Consider the following 15,807-nt stretch of genomic DNA (forward strand, 5'->3'; position numbering starts at 1 on the left):
CAAATTCGAGCGCGGTGCTCCCCCTGCTGGCCCAGACTCCCACGAGCGCCAGCAAGCAGCACCGAGACGGAGAGAGCAGGAGCGTGGACCTGAACCCGGCGCCCAGCGGCAGGAGAAGGGTACGAGCTGCAGGCAAACCGGACACCCCAGGACGGCGGCGGGCCGGGTCCGCCCTCAGAAATGAGAATGGCGGCACCATGACGACACACAGGGGCGTGCGGGGAGCAGCAGCTGCTGGCCGAGAGGCGGCCGTCCCTCCACTCACAGAAGGGAGGAAGCCAGCAAGCCCAGAGGAGACGAGAGGAATGTGGGTTCCACCGTTAACCACCATCAAACACCCTCTCCACGACGCCTTCACCCACGGACCCGCGCACACAGCCCCCGCGTGCTCAGCACACACGAAGCGCCCGAGGAAGCGCCCGCTGTGCAAGTCTGGACAGCTTTGCCGGCCCCTGCACTGGACTGGGGGGGGGGGGGCTGCAGGGAAGCGGTGAGCGTCTGAGGGAGGAAAACAGAGACTCGGGCCTGAAACTGCCTCTGCGGGCAGATAAAATACACCCGATAAAAGGTTCCTACCAAGAAAGGAGAAAAATACCAAAAAGCTTAACTTTCAGGAACACTTTTTGATACAGTAGCTTCTTTAAAAAAAATAAGTTCGTTTTCAGAGTCAACTGCCTTTATTTTTGAATTAAGTTGGGGGAGAAAGCACAAAAATGTGGTTATTTAAATTTTCCCTAAGAGGACAGACACCTGCAGTGTGGCTCGTTTTTGGGTGACAGGGAGCCTGCCCCATGCCTCTGGACGAGCGCCGGCCGTCTTCTCGTCGGGACCCGGACAGGCGGTTCCCGGGCAAAGGCAAAGGCACCGTGGTGGGTGCCGTGCAGAGGAAACCGGTGACGCCCCTCAGGAGACCCCCAGGATGTCCCTGAGAACCCCCCATGCCCCTAGGCCCTCCCCGGGCACGGCCACTTACCTCTCTCGTCGGCACGAGCACCAGCGCGTAGGGGCCGTCGCTGCGCTGCGGGCAGAGAAGGGAAGCGGCACCGTGAGTGAAGGCCCCGAGAGTCCCGGCGGGCGGGCCCGGGGGGGGGGGCGGGGTGGGACCCGGTGGGTCGCGTGCAGTGTCATTGAAGGAAAGAGGCAAGAACACCGTTCAGAGGTTCGGGCCCACGCAATGGGACAAGAGAAAGGAATGTGTGTAAAATGTCTGAAAAACAGGAGGTCAAACTGGCATCGTTAGCAGATATTTTATCCTAAAAAAAAAATTCTTTAAAGCATCACTTGAAGGTCTATGACAAAAAAGACAACCAACTAATCGAATGCAAAATTAATCTATAAAACTCAACTGCTTTCTGTAACACAGAAAGTGAGAAAATACAAAGGAAAAAATCACACTCATAACAGTAACAAAAAGGGTAAGAACAGCGCTGGCTGGTGTGGTGGCTCAGTGGACCACCGGCCTGTGAACCCAAGGGTCGCTGGTTTGATTCCCGACCACGGCACATGCCTGGGTTATGGGCCAGGTGTCCGGAAGGGGGTTTGCAAAAGGTAACCAATTGATGTTTCTTTCCCTTTCTTACTTTCTCTCTAAAGATAAATAAATATGTCTTTTTTAAAAAAATAGGTAAGAAGAATTCTCCAGCTGGCGTAGCTCAGTGGATTGAGTGTGGGCTGCGAACCAAAGTGTCGCAGGTTCGATCCCCAGTCAGGGCACATGCCTGGGTTGCAGGCCATAACCCCCAGCAACCCCACACTGATGTTTCTCTCTCTCTCTCTCTTTCTCCCTCCCTTCCCTCTCTCTCTAAAAAAAAAAATTAATAAATAAAGTCTTTAAAAATATATATTAAAAAAAAAAAAAAAAAAAACACCTGGCCAGCATAGCTCAGCGGATGCAGCACGGGCTGCGAACCAAAGTGTCGCAGGTCCGATTCCCAGCCAGGGCACATGCCTGGGTTGCAGGCCACAGCCCCCAGTAACCGCACATTGATGTTTCTCTCTCTCTCTCTCTCTTTCTCCCTCCCTTCCCTCTCTAAAAATAAATAAATAAAAATCTTTAAAAAAATAGGTAAGAATAAACTTGAAAAATGTATAAAACCTAAAACACCAAATGTGCACAATCCACATAATGAGAATTTTAAAGTAACTCTGAGCAGCATACAATAAAACTTGAGTAAGTGGACAGATGTTTCCCGTTCTTGGGTAGTACTACACACAAGCTAATCCTCCCTAACCGATCCAAATGCGACGCAACTTTCCTACAATGCAACTTTCACGCAGTATGTGTGTACACGTGCATGTAAAATAACGTGTAGTTACACAAGATGACTTCAGAGTTAATGTGGAAAAATAAATGTGCTGAAATAAGATATTCCTGAAAAACATCAGATGCTAAAACAATTTAAGGTGGCGGTAATTTTTAAAAACTGATACTGGCACGCGGAGATGGCAATAGCAAATACAGTCTAGAACAGGATCAAATTCAGAGAAAAGTTTAGGAAATGAGATAAGGAGCATTTTATATCAGGGAATAATGGTTTATTCAAAGGTCGTTTTAGAAAAAAATTAAGTTGGAATTAGGTTGGCCTTTTTATATATAGATGACGTAAAACTCAGAAACAATGAAGCACCAATACATTGTACTACATAAAAATTTTAGACTAGAGCCCTAGCTGGTGTAGCTCAGTGGATTGAGCTCGGGCTGCGAACCCAAGTGTCGCAGGTTCGATTCCCAGTCAGGGCACATGCCTGGGTTGCAGACCACGGCCCCCAGCAACTACACACTGATGTTTCTCTCTCTTTCTCCCTCCCTTCCCTCTCTAAAAATAAATAAGTAAAATCTTTTAAAAAAAGTTTTAGACTGCAGAATGAAACAAAACCAAGAGTTGGATGACAACGGGGAAAACTGTGCCACACTCAGAGGAGAGGGCCGGCGTCCCTGCCTTGGGCGGAGCGCCCGCGTTCCACTGCAAATGGGGAGTGGGACCGCCGACAGCCCAGACAGGGGGGAGGACAGGAGCAGCCAGTCTACGGAAGAACGAGCTCAAACTGCGGCTTCTGCACTCGGGAAGGATGTCCCCCCTCCCCACCGAGAGAGGGTCACGCTGGCACTGCGGTTCAGCGTGTCCCTGTCGGATGACGAGCAGGACCCGACAGCTGAGTGCCGACAGCGGCAGGAGCGAGCGGGAACTCCTGTGCACAGCTGGGGGGGCGCAACCCACCCAAACTCCTCAAAAGGCCAACGTGGCCATTATCTATCAAATAAAGATGCAAATTCCACTTATAGGACTTTCTCTAAAAGAGGCACTCGTGTGTGTGCATCAAGTTGTATTTTCCAGGATGTAGAATGTTCAGAACAGCCCTGGTTTGCAGCAAAACACCAGACAAACTGTGAACCCCACCCACGTGGGGGAGGCTCAGTACTTCCTGCACCTGCACACGGTGGGATACCGGGCAGCCCTCTGCTCACTCTTTAAAAAGATGTGGCTTATTTACTCTGAGAGAGAGAAGGGAGGGAGGAGAGAGAAGGAAACACTGACGTGAGGGGAAAACATCAGTGGGTTGCTGCCTGACCGAGACCGAACCCAGAACCCTGACGTGCGCCTGACCAGGGATGACGCCCAACCCGCTGGGCCACCGCCGTCGGGGCCAGGCAGCCCTGGAACACAGGGGAGCACAACGCGGCACTGACGACGGGCAACTGGCCTCGAAACACGTCAGGTGGACAAAGCAGGGCCCAGGGCATCGTGCGTAGCAGGGGTCATTTGTGTATCAGAGAAATAAAAACTCCCATCGAAGGGGCAAGAGGACCTACACATGTTCACACTTGCTTCCTGGGAACAGAATACCCCTGGGGGGACAGACGAGAGACCGGTGACAAGGACCACCGCATCTCGACAGAAATGTCGCACTAGGGGCAGGCGGGGGGAGGAGGACGTGCTCTTCACGATGGGTTTTTGGTGCTGTTTAAATTTTTGCCCCGTGCACTGCATCTGAAAGTAAGCGCAGTGGGACAGCAGTGACAGTACAGGACGGAAGTACCTGGTAAGGGCCCTGAAATCATAGGTGCCCCCCACACACACACACAAGTGCTCGCAGACAGGGGGCGGATCACAGCCCCGTGGGCGGGGAGGCGAGGGGCGGACCCAGCAGCAGACTCCATCGCAAGCAGGGCTCTCACGTCCTGCATCAGAGACATCTGCCCACAAGGAGAAAGGGACCTGGGATTCCAACCAGAGCCACCCGCGCGCAGCACCAGTGTGGCGAGGCCGCGCTGAGGCCCCGGCGAGGAGCGGCACACAGGTCCGCACGCCGGTGTGCCGCAGGGCGGCGTCAGGAGACCCTGGCACTTCAGGGTCTCTGAAACAGCGCTGCCGCCCAGACGGGAAGAAAAAAACCCAGTTCCTCGCAGGGCAGCAGTGAGTGGAGGGGACGGGCGTGAGGTTAAAAAATCAGAGCCCAAGTCACCGGCAGGGCGGAAACACCGCAGCGGGCCGCCCCCCCCCACGGGGACCGCAGACGCCGCTGGGTGCCGTGAGTCTGCCGCCGCCCACACGCGTGGCCCTTACAGGCCAAACCACCTCACGGAGCACTCCACGGGCCTCTGCTGATGACTGCTTGAACAAGGGAGTTAATTAGGCTGAAGAGTTAAAAGTCCTTCTACAGAGAATTTCACTCTCGAATGGAACGAGCTGTTCCATACAGATGGTAAAAGGCACTTGAGCCCATGGAAACGACAACCTGGCTCGCTAATGGCTCTATCAGTGCATCAAATCACTGTCCTTCACCCCGGCCACAAGAGCGTGTCGCGGGCGGTGACAGCTGGCACCGAGCCGGCCGGTCAGTCGCTAGGCGACCTTCGAGACCCTACTCAGGGCCGGCTGGCTCCCTCCTCCCCCGCGGGAGAAAGGTGCAGAGGGCTGAGAGGGTTTGCCCTCATCACACCCGGCTCCCTGCGGAGTGTGACCGCATCCCTCCCGCCCTCAGGCGGCCAGCCCCGCCCTGGAACCAACTGGAACCTACCAGCAACTTCTCCTGCAGTCTCTCAGTGGGTGAGGCCCCCCCACGCCCCGCACTGTTGGGATACTCTGTTCCTCCCCGTTCCTAGTACGTGGCTGAGGAAGCCCCGTGAGGGCCCTGTGGGGAGGGAAAGTCGGTCCCCGCAGGAAATAAAATCCCCACAGGTCCACTTCAGAGAACCCAGCATCAGTGGTTTGACACGAGTCTTTCTCACCTTTTCACGTACAGGTACGCACACCACTGACCACCACTAACGGAGCTGGCGCCCCACTGCACGTGCTGGTTCCTCACCTGCCTCTCTCGGTGGACAGGGCGAGAACACGGGGCCACAAATGCCTGAGAAGGAGACCTCTTTAGTATGGCTCTCAAAGGTTCTACCGTTTGCATCGTTGTGTAGGATTTCTGTTTTATTGAATTAAAACTACTTATATGAAGTTTAAGTAAAATGTGAACTTACTCTGAAATAATTCAGACTCACAAACAGAACTTCACAAACAGTACAAAGAGCCGCCTTCAGTGCTCCCCCAGCTTCCTTATACGGCACTGACTCTCGGGACCACAGGACAGGGACAAGGACAGGGACGCCGGCCCCGCCCGGACACTGGCCACCAGCCCACGAGCCTCAGGCACAGCCCCCGCCGGCCCAGGCCCCAGCGCAGGACCGCGCGCTGCACTGTGGCTGCGTCTCCGCTGTCTCTTCACCTGGGAGGGCGCTCGGCACCTCCGTGCCTTTGCGACCTTGACAGCTTTGAAGAGCACTGGCCAGTGGCCCCGTAGAGTGTCCCTTGGTCTGGTGTGTCCGCTGTCTGCTGGGGTCAGCCTCGGGCAGGAAACCGCCCAGGCGGAGCTGCGTCCCGGTGAGACTCGCGGGGGCACAGGAGGACGCCCGCTCCGCGGGCGCTGGCCCTGACCGCCCAGGCAGGACGGGACGGCCCGGCTTCCCGCCGCTTCCCCGAGTGACGAGGAAGCGCCTCGTGGGGAGACGCTCTGGAGCCACGCCGACACCCCACGCCTCCGCACAGTCGCACCCTCGGCCCGGCCCGTGACGGCCGTGTCTGCGGCACCCGCCCCCCGCCGCGTGTTCGCGTTGGTCCAGCGCCGCCGTTCTCCTTCCATCACGCGCGCCACGTCCGTCCTTGGGAATTCTGCCGCGAGAAAGGGCTCTCCCTTCCCCCGGCACTTACTCAGTCATTTCCACTTATCAGCCTGGACTCGCGGATATTTGCTTTAGTTTATGGGCTGTAATCCAACACTCCCGTTATTTATTTTGGCACTCACATATCAGGCGGGCTCGGTACATGTCTGTGTCTGTCCAGGCCGAGACAAAGGGAGCCAACCAGCTCTTCTCGCCTGTTCAGGGGCCCGCCTCACCCCCCTGTTCTGACCTCGCCGTTGCCTCCCGGGACCGACCAGGACGTACCTGGGGGCTCTGGGCCGGGCTCAGAGATGACACCTATGCTGTGGAGCGTGGCGGGCAACTGGCCCCCCGGACACAAAGAGCCCAGGGGCCAACTGCTCGTTCCACACCTGAAGGAAGTTCTGGAAACGCTCACACCGGGTGGCCCCGCTGTCAAACTCGCTACCTGGCCGGCTTAGTCCCACGCCTGCGCTTCACGAGTGGCCACCGTCCCCAGAGGGCGGAGCGGGGACGCAGCTGCCCCGTGCTCGCCACTGGGTCTGGCCAGGCTACTGCGCTTCCCCAACCCCCACTTTTCGGGAAAGCTCGGGGTAAGAGTGGCGCCGCCAACTGGGAGGCACCGAGGTGGTTGCAGAGTCAAGCGGAGCGCACAGGTGAAGCATCCGGCACCAAGGTGGACACCCGGGGCGCACCCAGCAGATGCCCCCGATAGACCCGCCGTGACGGTGGAGAAATGCGCTCCAGGCCCGCTGCAGAGGCAGCACACCCGTGGGACCAATGAGTTAAAAAGAGGAGCGGGAACCGCTCCGGGGCAACGGCCTCCTTCAGGCCCAGGGTCACCGCAGGGCTCCAGGTGGACGGGCTCACACGCGCCAGGAACAGCAGCAGAAACACACACCTGACACTCACCTGTATTTTTGTCTGCATCGCCTGAAGGGACTGGACCACCGGGATGCAATAGGCGAGAGTTTTACCTTTTAAAAAAGGACGAGAGTAAGTAAGAGCAGGGCCCCTGAGGGTGACCGTGAGGGACAGCGGCCCCGCCCCCTGCAGGTGGCACTCGGTCTGGGGACGGGCAGACGGGCGGAAACGGAGCTCACCGTCTGCCGCGTTCCTCGTCACCCAGCCCCCTCCACCCACAAGCCCAGCAGCCTCGGCCCCTCCTCCCTCCAACGGGCACACAGCCCCTGCGCTGCACCACAGGGCCACCGGGGGGCTGTCTCCAGAGCAACAAGTCCTCCTCTGTAGGGCCCTGACCTCTCAGAGGAGCTCGGGGGGTCAAGATGATGACGGAGCGGAGCTGCTGCAGGAGGAGCTGTCTGAACCCCAGCCCCGCCCACCCGAGTGGAGGCTGGGGGGGCAGAGGGGTATGTGCACAAGGTCCAGAAGAGCACAGCAGGCTGTTCAGGGTCCCGTGCTGGAGCAAGGGACGGGCGTCCGAGTGGTGTGTGCTCATGTCAGAGCTGGGGTCAGCGCCCGGAAAACACTCATCGCCGTGGCTGACGGGACTCGGCAAAGGCCAGGGACGGGTTCCGGGGAGCAGAACGGAACCTGACCTCTTCAGATGGCTCCTGCCGTGGCTCCCCCCACGGGCCCCTCACTGTCCCCGTGTGAACTAGGTCAGGGCTCGCAGCAAGAGCAAGCGTGGCCTCTCCTCCCCCGCAGAGCCACCTGACCACACGGCCTGCTGCACGGCCGTGGCCCGGGCCCCGCGCGAGGGGACGCGGAAGCTCGGTGACGACTGACCTGAGCCCGTCTGGGACCTCACGAGGGCATCTCTGCCTTCCAGCAGCACCGGGATGCTCTGCTTCTGCACGCTGGGGCCACGCACGAGAGAGAACACACACACACGGTTATCTGTGACACGGCCCGCACTCGCGTGTGCGGGCAGGCACGCGGCACACGGAGGGCAGTGGCCCCATGCTTTGGTCTACCAACTGCCCCTTAGAAGTTGCCTAAGCACGCAAGCGAAGATGCTGGGAAACCTCTGATGACCAGAAGGATAAAGCCTCGGTTAAAGCCCGGGCACTCGGCTGACAATGTCGAGGCACCCCCGAGACTGGCCACTCCACTCCACTGTGCTGACTATAAACAGACTTGGGACGGGCATGGCAACGACATGGAACTACAGGGAGAGCATGTGTCACTCTCTCTCGCCTCCTGTAGGAGGGGACGGGAAACGCTGCGGAAACGGTCCGGGGGTTGGGGTTGGTGTTTCCGAGCAGAAGAGCAAGAGGAAGCCGGGAGCCCCCGGGACAGCCAGGAACTGATGCCCCCTCTCAGAGGACCAAGAGGTCACTGCAGGGTCACGCTCAGGCGTGCGCCTACCTGTGTGTGCGAAAACTAGCAACAAAGGAGGAACAGGAATCACTGAGGTTTGGGCAACTAAACTGAACAAAAAACACAGTGGGGGGCTTACTCTGTTCTTCGACATTCTTATTTTTACTTCCCAGTATTCACTGTCCTACCGCTGGTCCTCACCGCTGAGACGCGGCACGGGAAGCCCCGTGTCCGTGACGGAGCCTCCCCAGGAAGCACGGCAGAGAGATCCCAGGAGGACCGGCCCCCACACAGAGCCCCCGCACGGTCGGCCGCGAGGGCAGAGCTGCACGGGACCAGTCTCCCCACGGGCGGCGGGGCAGTGGGCAGCTGAGGGCGGTGAAGCCCTCGGCGGGCGGGCGTCTGGCACTGCTCTCTGCCACTGACACAGCTGGGCTCAGTCCGCCACAGGCCATTCAGATCCCCCACGCCTTTACCCACTTCTGTCCCAGAAAGAACTGGGACGGGCCTGCACCTCTTACCTGGTCATCTGGGACATGTTCAAGACCGCATGGATCGTGGAGATCTGAAAGAGAAGACGAGGAGCGTAAACGCTGTTCTGCATCCTTTTCTGGAATAAATGTATTTGGCGCCCACAACCCCCACGGCAGAGAGCCGACCGCCCGGACCCGACAGCTCTCCGCTGGGGCGGCTTTGCCCCAGCGCAGCAGCCCGGGGGCAAGTCCGGCCATCACGGTGCGGGAGGGCAAGCTTCTGGCACCAGGAGCATCAGGGCTTGGGACGCTGCTCGCCACCCCACACCGAGGGACCGTCCCAAAATGCCCTCAGCCCCGAGGCTGAGAAGCCCTGCCCAGCGCGAGGCTGGTGCAGCCCTCCTGGGGGGGAGGGGGGGGGCGGGGACAGCTGCGACCACTCGGGCAAAGGAAACCCCTCAGGGAGCACACACTTTCCTCTGCCCACTCGTGAACAGGCCCAGAACCGCACTCGTGATCAAAGAGAAGCGTTCATCTGTTTGCAGAAAACAGACACTAAAACAGTCTTTTCCCTTCAATTCTTTGTCACTACAGACATCCCTGTGCAGCAAGAAGCAGCTCAGTCCCCTCCTGCGGTCACTACGACACTTGCCCCCAGAAGGGCCTCCCCGTCATGCCTGCAGGCAAGGACACAGCTGACTGACAGCCGCTAAGGGGGCGGGGCGGGGACACAGTGAACAGCTCTGTGAGCTCAGTGGACTTGTCCCAGGGGAGTGTCTCACGGACCCGAGCTCGGGCGGGCACTCGGGGCAGAAACCCCCAACCACACTGGGGTTTCTCCCCCTAGAACTGCCCGCACAGGCGAGCGCACGCGGCCCCCGACAGCGGGAACTGCAGGCAGGTCTACTCACTAAATGCGGGTGGAGGTCCAGCTCGTGAAAAGCCTCTGAGGAAAACACGCTTTCTTGCACCTGCTTGACCAGGGGTCTGCAAGCGACGAACAAAGCCTGGCATCAGGTCCAACGCACCGAGAGGAAGGCGGAGCGCACTCCGCTGCTCCTCTCGCCCCCGGAGCGCGCCGCACCTGGGCCTACCTGCACCTGGGCCTACCTGCGGAGCTGGGGAATCTCCGGGTTGTTCCTAAACAGCGACGAAGTCTTAACGCCCGGCTTCTGCTCTTGGTTCCTGCCGCTCGCGCTGGCTGGAGACTTCTTTGGAGGAAACACCTTCTTCGCCTTCCCCTTCAAAGCCCTTGGCGTTTCTTTAGCAGCCGTCTTCTTGGCTGGGAGAGAGGCCGTCTCATTCCTCCGTTTCGCCGGCGGAGCCTGCCTGGATGCCGGGCGTTTTCTCTTGGCGGCCTGTGCTTGCTGCGTCGGTCCCCAGAGGAAAGAGCGGCGAGAGACATGTCAGTCAGTGAAGACAGACCCCGGAGGGAAGCCCAGCTGCCCGAGAACCGCCCCCCCCCCCCCCCCGAGACCGGCACGCCCCACAGGTCACACCCCACAGGTCACGCAACAGTCTACGGTCGGTCTGCAAGCAGACTCTTTGGCTCAGCCTTTCTCCCGCCGACAGCCAAAGAAGGAGAAACCCTCCGGGGCTGAGTATTGACAAACGAGTCTCCTTTAACAGCAGCAGAGAGGCCAACCTGTGCCGTGCGTGTGCGAAGTCCGTGTGCACAGCCAGGGACGTTTACGTGAGAATGGGGGCGGGGCAAAGAACCTGCCCTCCCCCTTAACAAAGCCAGTGGGTGACCGCGAGTGGGACAGGACGAGGGACGCCCAGTCCCCGCCCACGCCAGGAAGCAGAGGCCTTCCGCACTGCGCCGCCCCAGAGCGCGGGGATCTGTCACCCGCCCCTCAAGCAGCTCCCCCGGATCCCCAGGTTCACCCGGCGAGGAGACAATCCCTGCTCGCTGGTTCCACTCCAAATGACAACCCTGCTCCCCCCCTCCCTCCCACCACCGACATCTCTAACCCGGCTGGCCTTCCCATCCCACCTGAGAGCTGCCCGCGGGCTGCGCCGCCGGGGGCCCTCCTGCCCGCTGTTTCTATCTCCACAGCGTGACCGTGGCCGTGGCGGAGCCCACGCCGGCGGAGCTGCCCCCAGGAGAAGAAACACCTGATTCCTGTTTTCTTGGGCCTTCGCTCCCAGTTTACACGGGAAATAGAAACATCCTGCGAGCAGCCAGTGCCTGTTCTTCCGGAGTCTGGGTTTCTCTGGGGATGTGTTCTTTCCCTCTTAGCCCGGAACGGTGACTCTCCCTCCCGCCCGGCCTGCTCTGCTCCAGCCCCGACGGCCCGCCTCGGACTGCCCCACCGGGAACAGCCGTTGCGGGTCCCCGGCAGCCACAGGTCTTCCGTGTCTGAGGAACCCAATAAGCACAGCCTCTGAGATTTAACATGAATCGTAAGTGCTGACCTACTTCTTTTTACCAGTATATTTCTGCCAAGTTCCACGTTCATGAATTTTCAGATTAGAGCAAGAGACGAGGTCAAATTTCAAGTCTGTGGCCTCATCTGCAGGCGGAGGGAACGGTGCAGATTTCGCCCACGGAGCCAGGGAGGCCCCAGCAGACTGCACGGGAGGCCCCGCCCACCCCGCACAGGCTTCCCGCCCCCGCTCCTCCTCCTCCAGCTCTGTCCCCCAAGGCTGACCAGACTCTAGAGGTGCAGAAACCGTTTCAGACGCTCAGGCAGGATCTGCCACCTCGAACACCCACCTGCGAGCCCCAGGTTTGCTTTCTGCAGCCCCGCAGAACCAGCCTCCCTCCTCCAGGCATAACTTTCCCTCGCACTTCATTCACGACCCCTCTCCTCCTCCCTCTGCGGGCCCAACCCTCCACCCGCGACACAGACCGCAGACCTCTTACCGCCCGGCCCACCCTTCACTCTGTGCCAAGGTCTCTCTAGAAGCGGCTGTTCCGGGCTGAGCACAGTATGAAATAGGCTTCGTGTGGCCACCAGACTAAACTCGAAAACCTGAAATCTGGCCTACGAAGCCCCCTAGAATCTGGCTCTTCCCACCTCACCGGTCTCAGCCATCGGACCCTCCACTCTCCTAGTCGTCCTTAATCCCTAGCCTGCACACACCCCCTCCTTACTCAGGGCCCCCCCCACCGCACACGCCACTCCCACACCGCGTCTCCTACCCCCCCTCCGGCTGGCTGCCTCGCCCTGGTCCTCCAGATCCAGGCTGCCTGGGCCCTCGGGACAGCCTGCCCTGACCCCCTCTCTCCGCCGGCCATCCCCGCATTGGCCCACATCTGGCACAAAGCCAGCACTCAGTAAGTACTTGTCGGGCGAACTATCACACACAACGGGGCTATCCCTTCCACGGCCTGGACACTTTCCTCCTGCTCATCAGCTTTCCCACCCCCCCATACAGCCCACCCTCGGCTCTCAGTGTCTCCCGACTCCAACAACTCGGTTCTCCACCACGCGGCTCACAGTACAAACGTCCCGCTGTGAACACACTTCGGATCTCGACCCACCAACCCGTTCGTGCCGATACCTGCGAGATCAGTCACGTGTCTCTTAAGCAACAAACAAAGGAGATTGGGTTTTCAAACAAATCGCTGCGTGAACAGCCTTCCCGAACAAATTAAGATGGAGAACCGAGGTTCCACTGTGCAGTGATTTAAAACACTGGCCACTCAGCAGCTGCCCGGTGGCCGGGTCCTGAAGGTACAAGCTGGAAGGTCAGCCGAGCCCTTGGGGGAGCCACGGGCTCGCGGCAGAGGGAAAGGGTAAAACCAGAGGCCCAAGCCGACGCCTACCCTGCAGCCTGCAGAAGAGGTGCGCGCAAGGGGCCACGGAGCACACAACAACAAAGACCGTCATGGCCGACGGCAAGGGGACAGGAAGGCTTCAGGAGGTGGCATCGGGGCAGAGAGGAGCAAGGATAGGTGTAGATCTCCTGACAAATGGCTGCACATCAGGCAAGTCACTTCTGAGTGTCCACGTCCGCCTTGTAAAATGAGGGGTCACGGCAGTGACCTCTGGGACCCAGCTAGCCCCAGAAGTCCAGATGCTGAGTCTTTGATGTCAGTAAACACACTGAGTAGTTCTTAGGCTCAGTACGCGTAAGTGGCATGCTACGTGCTTGCGTGAAAGGTCTCAGTTATCAATACAGGGACCGGTGTCACCTCACTTTCAGAGGACGCCCCTGGTGGGACGAGGGCGCGCCACCCCCAGGTCGCCACAGGGCCTGGGCTCTGCCCAGCCATCGATGCCACAGCCCCAACAACAATGCTGTAATACCTTTTATTAACTGCATCCCGTTTGGTTAAAAAACAGCATGACTAGTCGGGTCCCTATTTGGTCTTGAGTTGTTTTCTAAAAGGACATGCACCAAAATGTTAACCAGAGTTAAGAGAGTATTTTTTTAAATCTACTTCCCAAATTTTCTACACTTTGTTATTAACTTAATAATAAGAACATACTCTGCACAGTGTCAGCATAACTGTTGGCCATCGAAGTCTTTCGACATCCAGTACACTGGCTACCCACCCAAGTTCAGCACAGCCACAACCCTCATTCGTGACCCAAACAGAAATGCGGATGCAGACGAGGCCACTGCAGACACTCGTCCTCACCTCGTTAATTAACACCCTTCCACACGGGCAGTTCAAACAAACCAGACACCCTGTGTTTACACCCAGCTCACTCAAAGGTCCAGTGGAGACTCTCCCTCCCTCTGTGTCGGCCACCAGGTAATGCAACAGCCCAGGCAGCCCACCGAACTCCCGATGCAGCGAAGATTCTGTTCCACAAAATGCAGCCAAGAGGAACGCACCATATTTTACCATGGATAACGCACACTTTTTTTGCCCAAAATTTTGAGAGAAAAATAAGGGTGTGCGCTATACATGTGTCGTGCTAATTCTGTATATTCTGATAAGTGTTTTAAATTATGTTAAAAAATAAATGCTGATATGTTCATAATATTTTCAAAAGTAAATGCTAAGATTCCTTTATAATACAAAAGCCAAATATCTAAATATAAATAAAAATTGAATTAAAAAATTAAAACAAAAGATTTTTTTTTTCCTGAAAGTTTGGGCCAAAACCGTGGGTGCACATTCTACATTAGAGCGCATTACACACGACAAAATACGGTACTTATTTTTTTTATTAGCATTTAGTGAGTGCCTCTGTAAGTCAGAAAATACATAGTCTTTATGTCCATCAGCTCTTTTAATCGTCATAATAAACGCATGCGAAGTAGAAAGAACCGTTCTCACGTTAGGGCCCCCGTAAGGGTCAGAAGTGAGGCAACCTCCTCCAGGTCGCAGAGCTAGCCTGGCGCCAGGCCCGCGTCCAGCCCCAGGCCCGTCCTGTGCAAACCCCAGGCACGCAGCCGCTCTTCCGCACTTTCCCTCCCCCTCCTCCCACAGGGATGGGGCCCCGCGGCTGGCTGGCTCAAAGCTTCCGCCCAAGCCTCTAAATCCTAAAGCTTGTCAAGGTACATAGCTAAATAAGCAAACAAAATACAAATACAAATACGAATCACCAAAAAGGTTCCAGACACTGGGTGATAGTTTGTAAGGACTCAAGGGAATTTCAGCTTTAACAAACTGGCTGCATGAGCTTTGGCAATTAACTTTCCAATGGAATTATCCGTTGCTTTTTCAAGAAAACACACACACACTTCCTCGGCAAGAGATTGCACCCTTTCTGGTGTCTGAAGTAACAGTGATTTTACAACAGATTTTCTGCTCTATAGCCCTCCCCTTTTCCAGGAGATAAGTCTATCATCCCGGAAACCAGTTTTCAGCTCCGGCTTGTGCCAAGTTTAAGGCTTCTTCCCCCTCCCTTGTAAGAGAATTGCATTGTTGAGTCTTACTTTGTTTTGCTCCTCCATCGCGCGTGGATGAAATCTGTGCATTGTTTAAAGCACTCAGAATTAACTTCTATAGTCTAGTCCTCGTTCCTCAAACAATCGACCCTCGAAGTCGAGAAAACGGAGACTGAGATGTGGGTGGTGACAGCGCTAAGACTCAGGCCTGCGTGTCACTTCCAACTTCTATGGGCGCCAGCCCCCAATCCCTTCCTTCCAAGTCCTCCAACTAGCAGCCCCAGCTAACTCTCGCCCCTCCAAGATAATCCCCGCGGAGTGGGATTCTGGTCTTCGACACATGTTGCTCAGCGACACCTCCACAAGCAGCGGGAAGTCTGACCCCACCCCCACCCCCCAAACTCGGTAGATAATTCCAAACCCCTGAGACGAAGCGGCAGCGATCGGCTTGCAGCGCGCGCGGGCCGAGCCCCGCCCGGTGCCGATGGACCTGCAGGCGCCCAGAACTCACCCGCCTGGCCTGGGCCGTGCGGGTTCTGGAGGACGTCCCGGGGGCGGCGGAAAGCTGCAGGAGCACTCCGTCGGTGGCTGCCATGGCCGGCGAGGAGGCGCGGCCACACGCTGGCAAGCGAGGCGCGTCTGCAGCTCGCGAACCTCGACCAAAGCTCCGCTCGGGCCACGTGGGACGCGCGCGAGGACCCCGCGTAGCTGCCCCGCCGGGTCCTGCCGCCTCGCCCCTTCCGCGTCTTGCAGGACGCGTGAGCACCGCCTACCCCACGGTTGATTGGAGCCACGGGGCGGGGTGACTGTCCCGTTTGGCATCCCTCGTGGCGTGGCCTGTGGCAGCGGAGGCCAAGTGACACGCAACACTATAGAGTTCATGCTTGTGAAGTTCTTTGGATTTCTCTGAGCAACAACAGGCCATGCGCCAGCTAACCGACATGACCGTCGTTTGTCCGCGGGATACCATTTTCTCAGCAGTTTATCCCCCCCCGCCCCAGCGCCGAGAAGTCACTAAAAGGACCTGGGGCTCGGTCACCCCGAGAAGGGGTCCTCGAGGCTCCCTGCCCCTCCCCCGCGACCGAACCCCGGCGTTTCAACCCC

At 57.9% G+C, this 15,807-nt stretch overlaps 1 protein-coding gene across 1 annotated transcript in view; it reads right to left on the reverse strand.

The window, feature by feature from the left end:
• DDX31 (DEAD-box helicase 31) overlaps positions 1–15,676 on the reverse strand; it is a 64,663-nt gene extending 48,987 nt beyond the window's left edge. The window contains exons 1-7 of the mRNA XM_028530608.2: positions 15,215–15,676; positions 10,018–10,274; positions 9,819–9,894; positions 8,956–8,999; positions 7,901–7,971; positions 7,064–7,128; positions 974–1,018 (exon numbers count right to left, since the gene is read on the reverse strand). Coding sequence (XP_028386409.1) covers positions 974–1,018; positions 7,064–7,128; positions 7,901–7,971; positions 8,956–8,999; positions 9,819–9,894; positions 10,018–10,274; positions 15,215–15,298 — 642 coding nt within the window. The 5' untranslated portion in view covers positions 15,299–15,676. The remainder of the gene's footprint in view (positions 1–973; positions 1,019–7,063; positions 7,129–7,900; positions 7,972–8,955; positions 9,000–9,818; positions 9,895–10,017; positions 10,275–15,214) is intronic.
• Positions 15,677–15,807: the final 131 nt, after the last annotated feature.

Source organism: Phyllostomus discolor, chromosome 3, assembly GCF_004126475.2.
Source record: "Phyllostomus discolor isolate MPI-MPIP mPhyDis1 chromosome 3, mPhyDis1.pri.v3, whole genome shotgun sequence".
In the NCBI taxonomy this organism is placed as follows: domain Eukaryota; kingdom Metazoa; phylum Chordata; class Mammalia; order Chiroptera; family Phyllostomidae; genus Phyllostomus; species Phyllostomus discolor.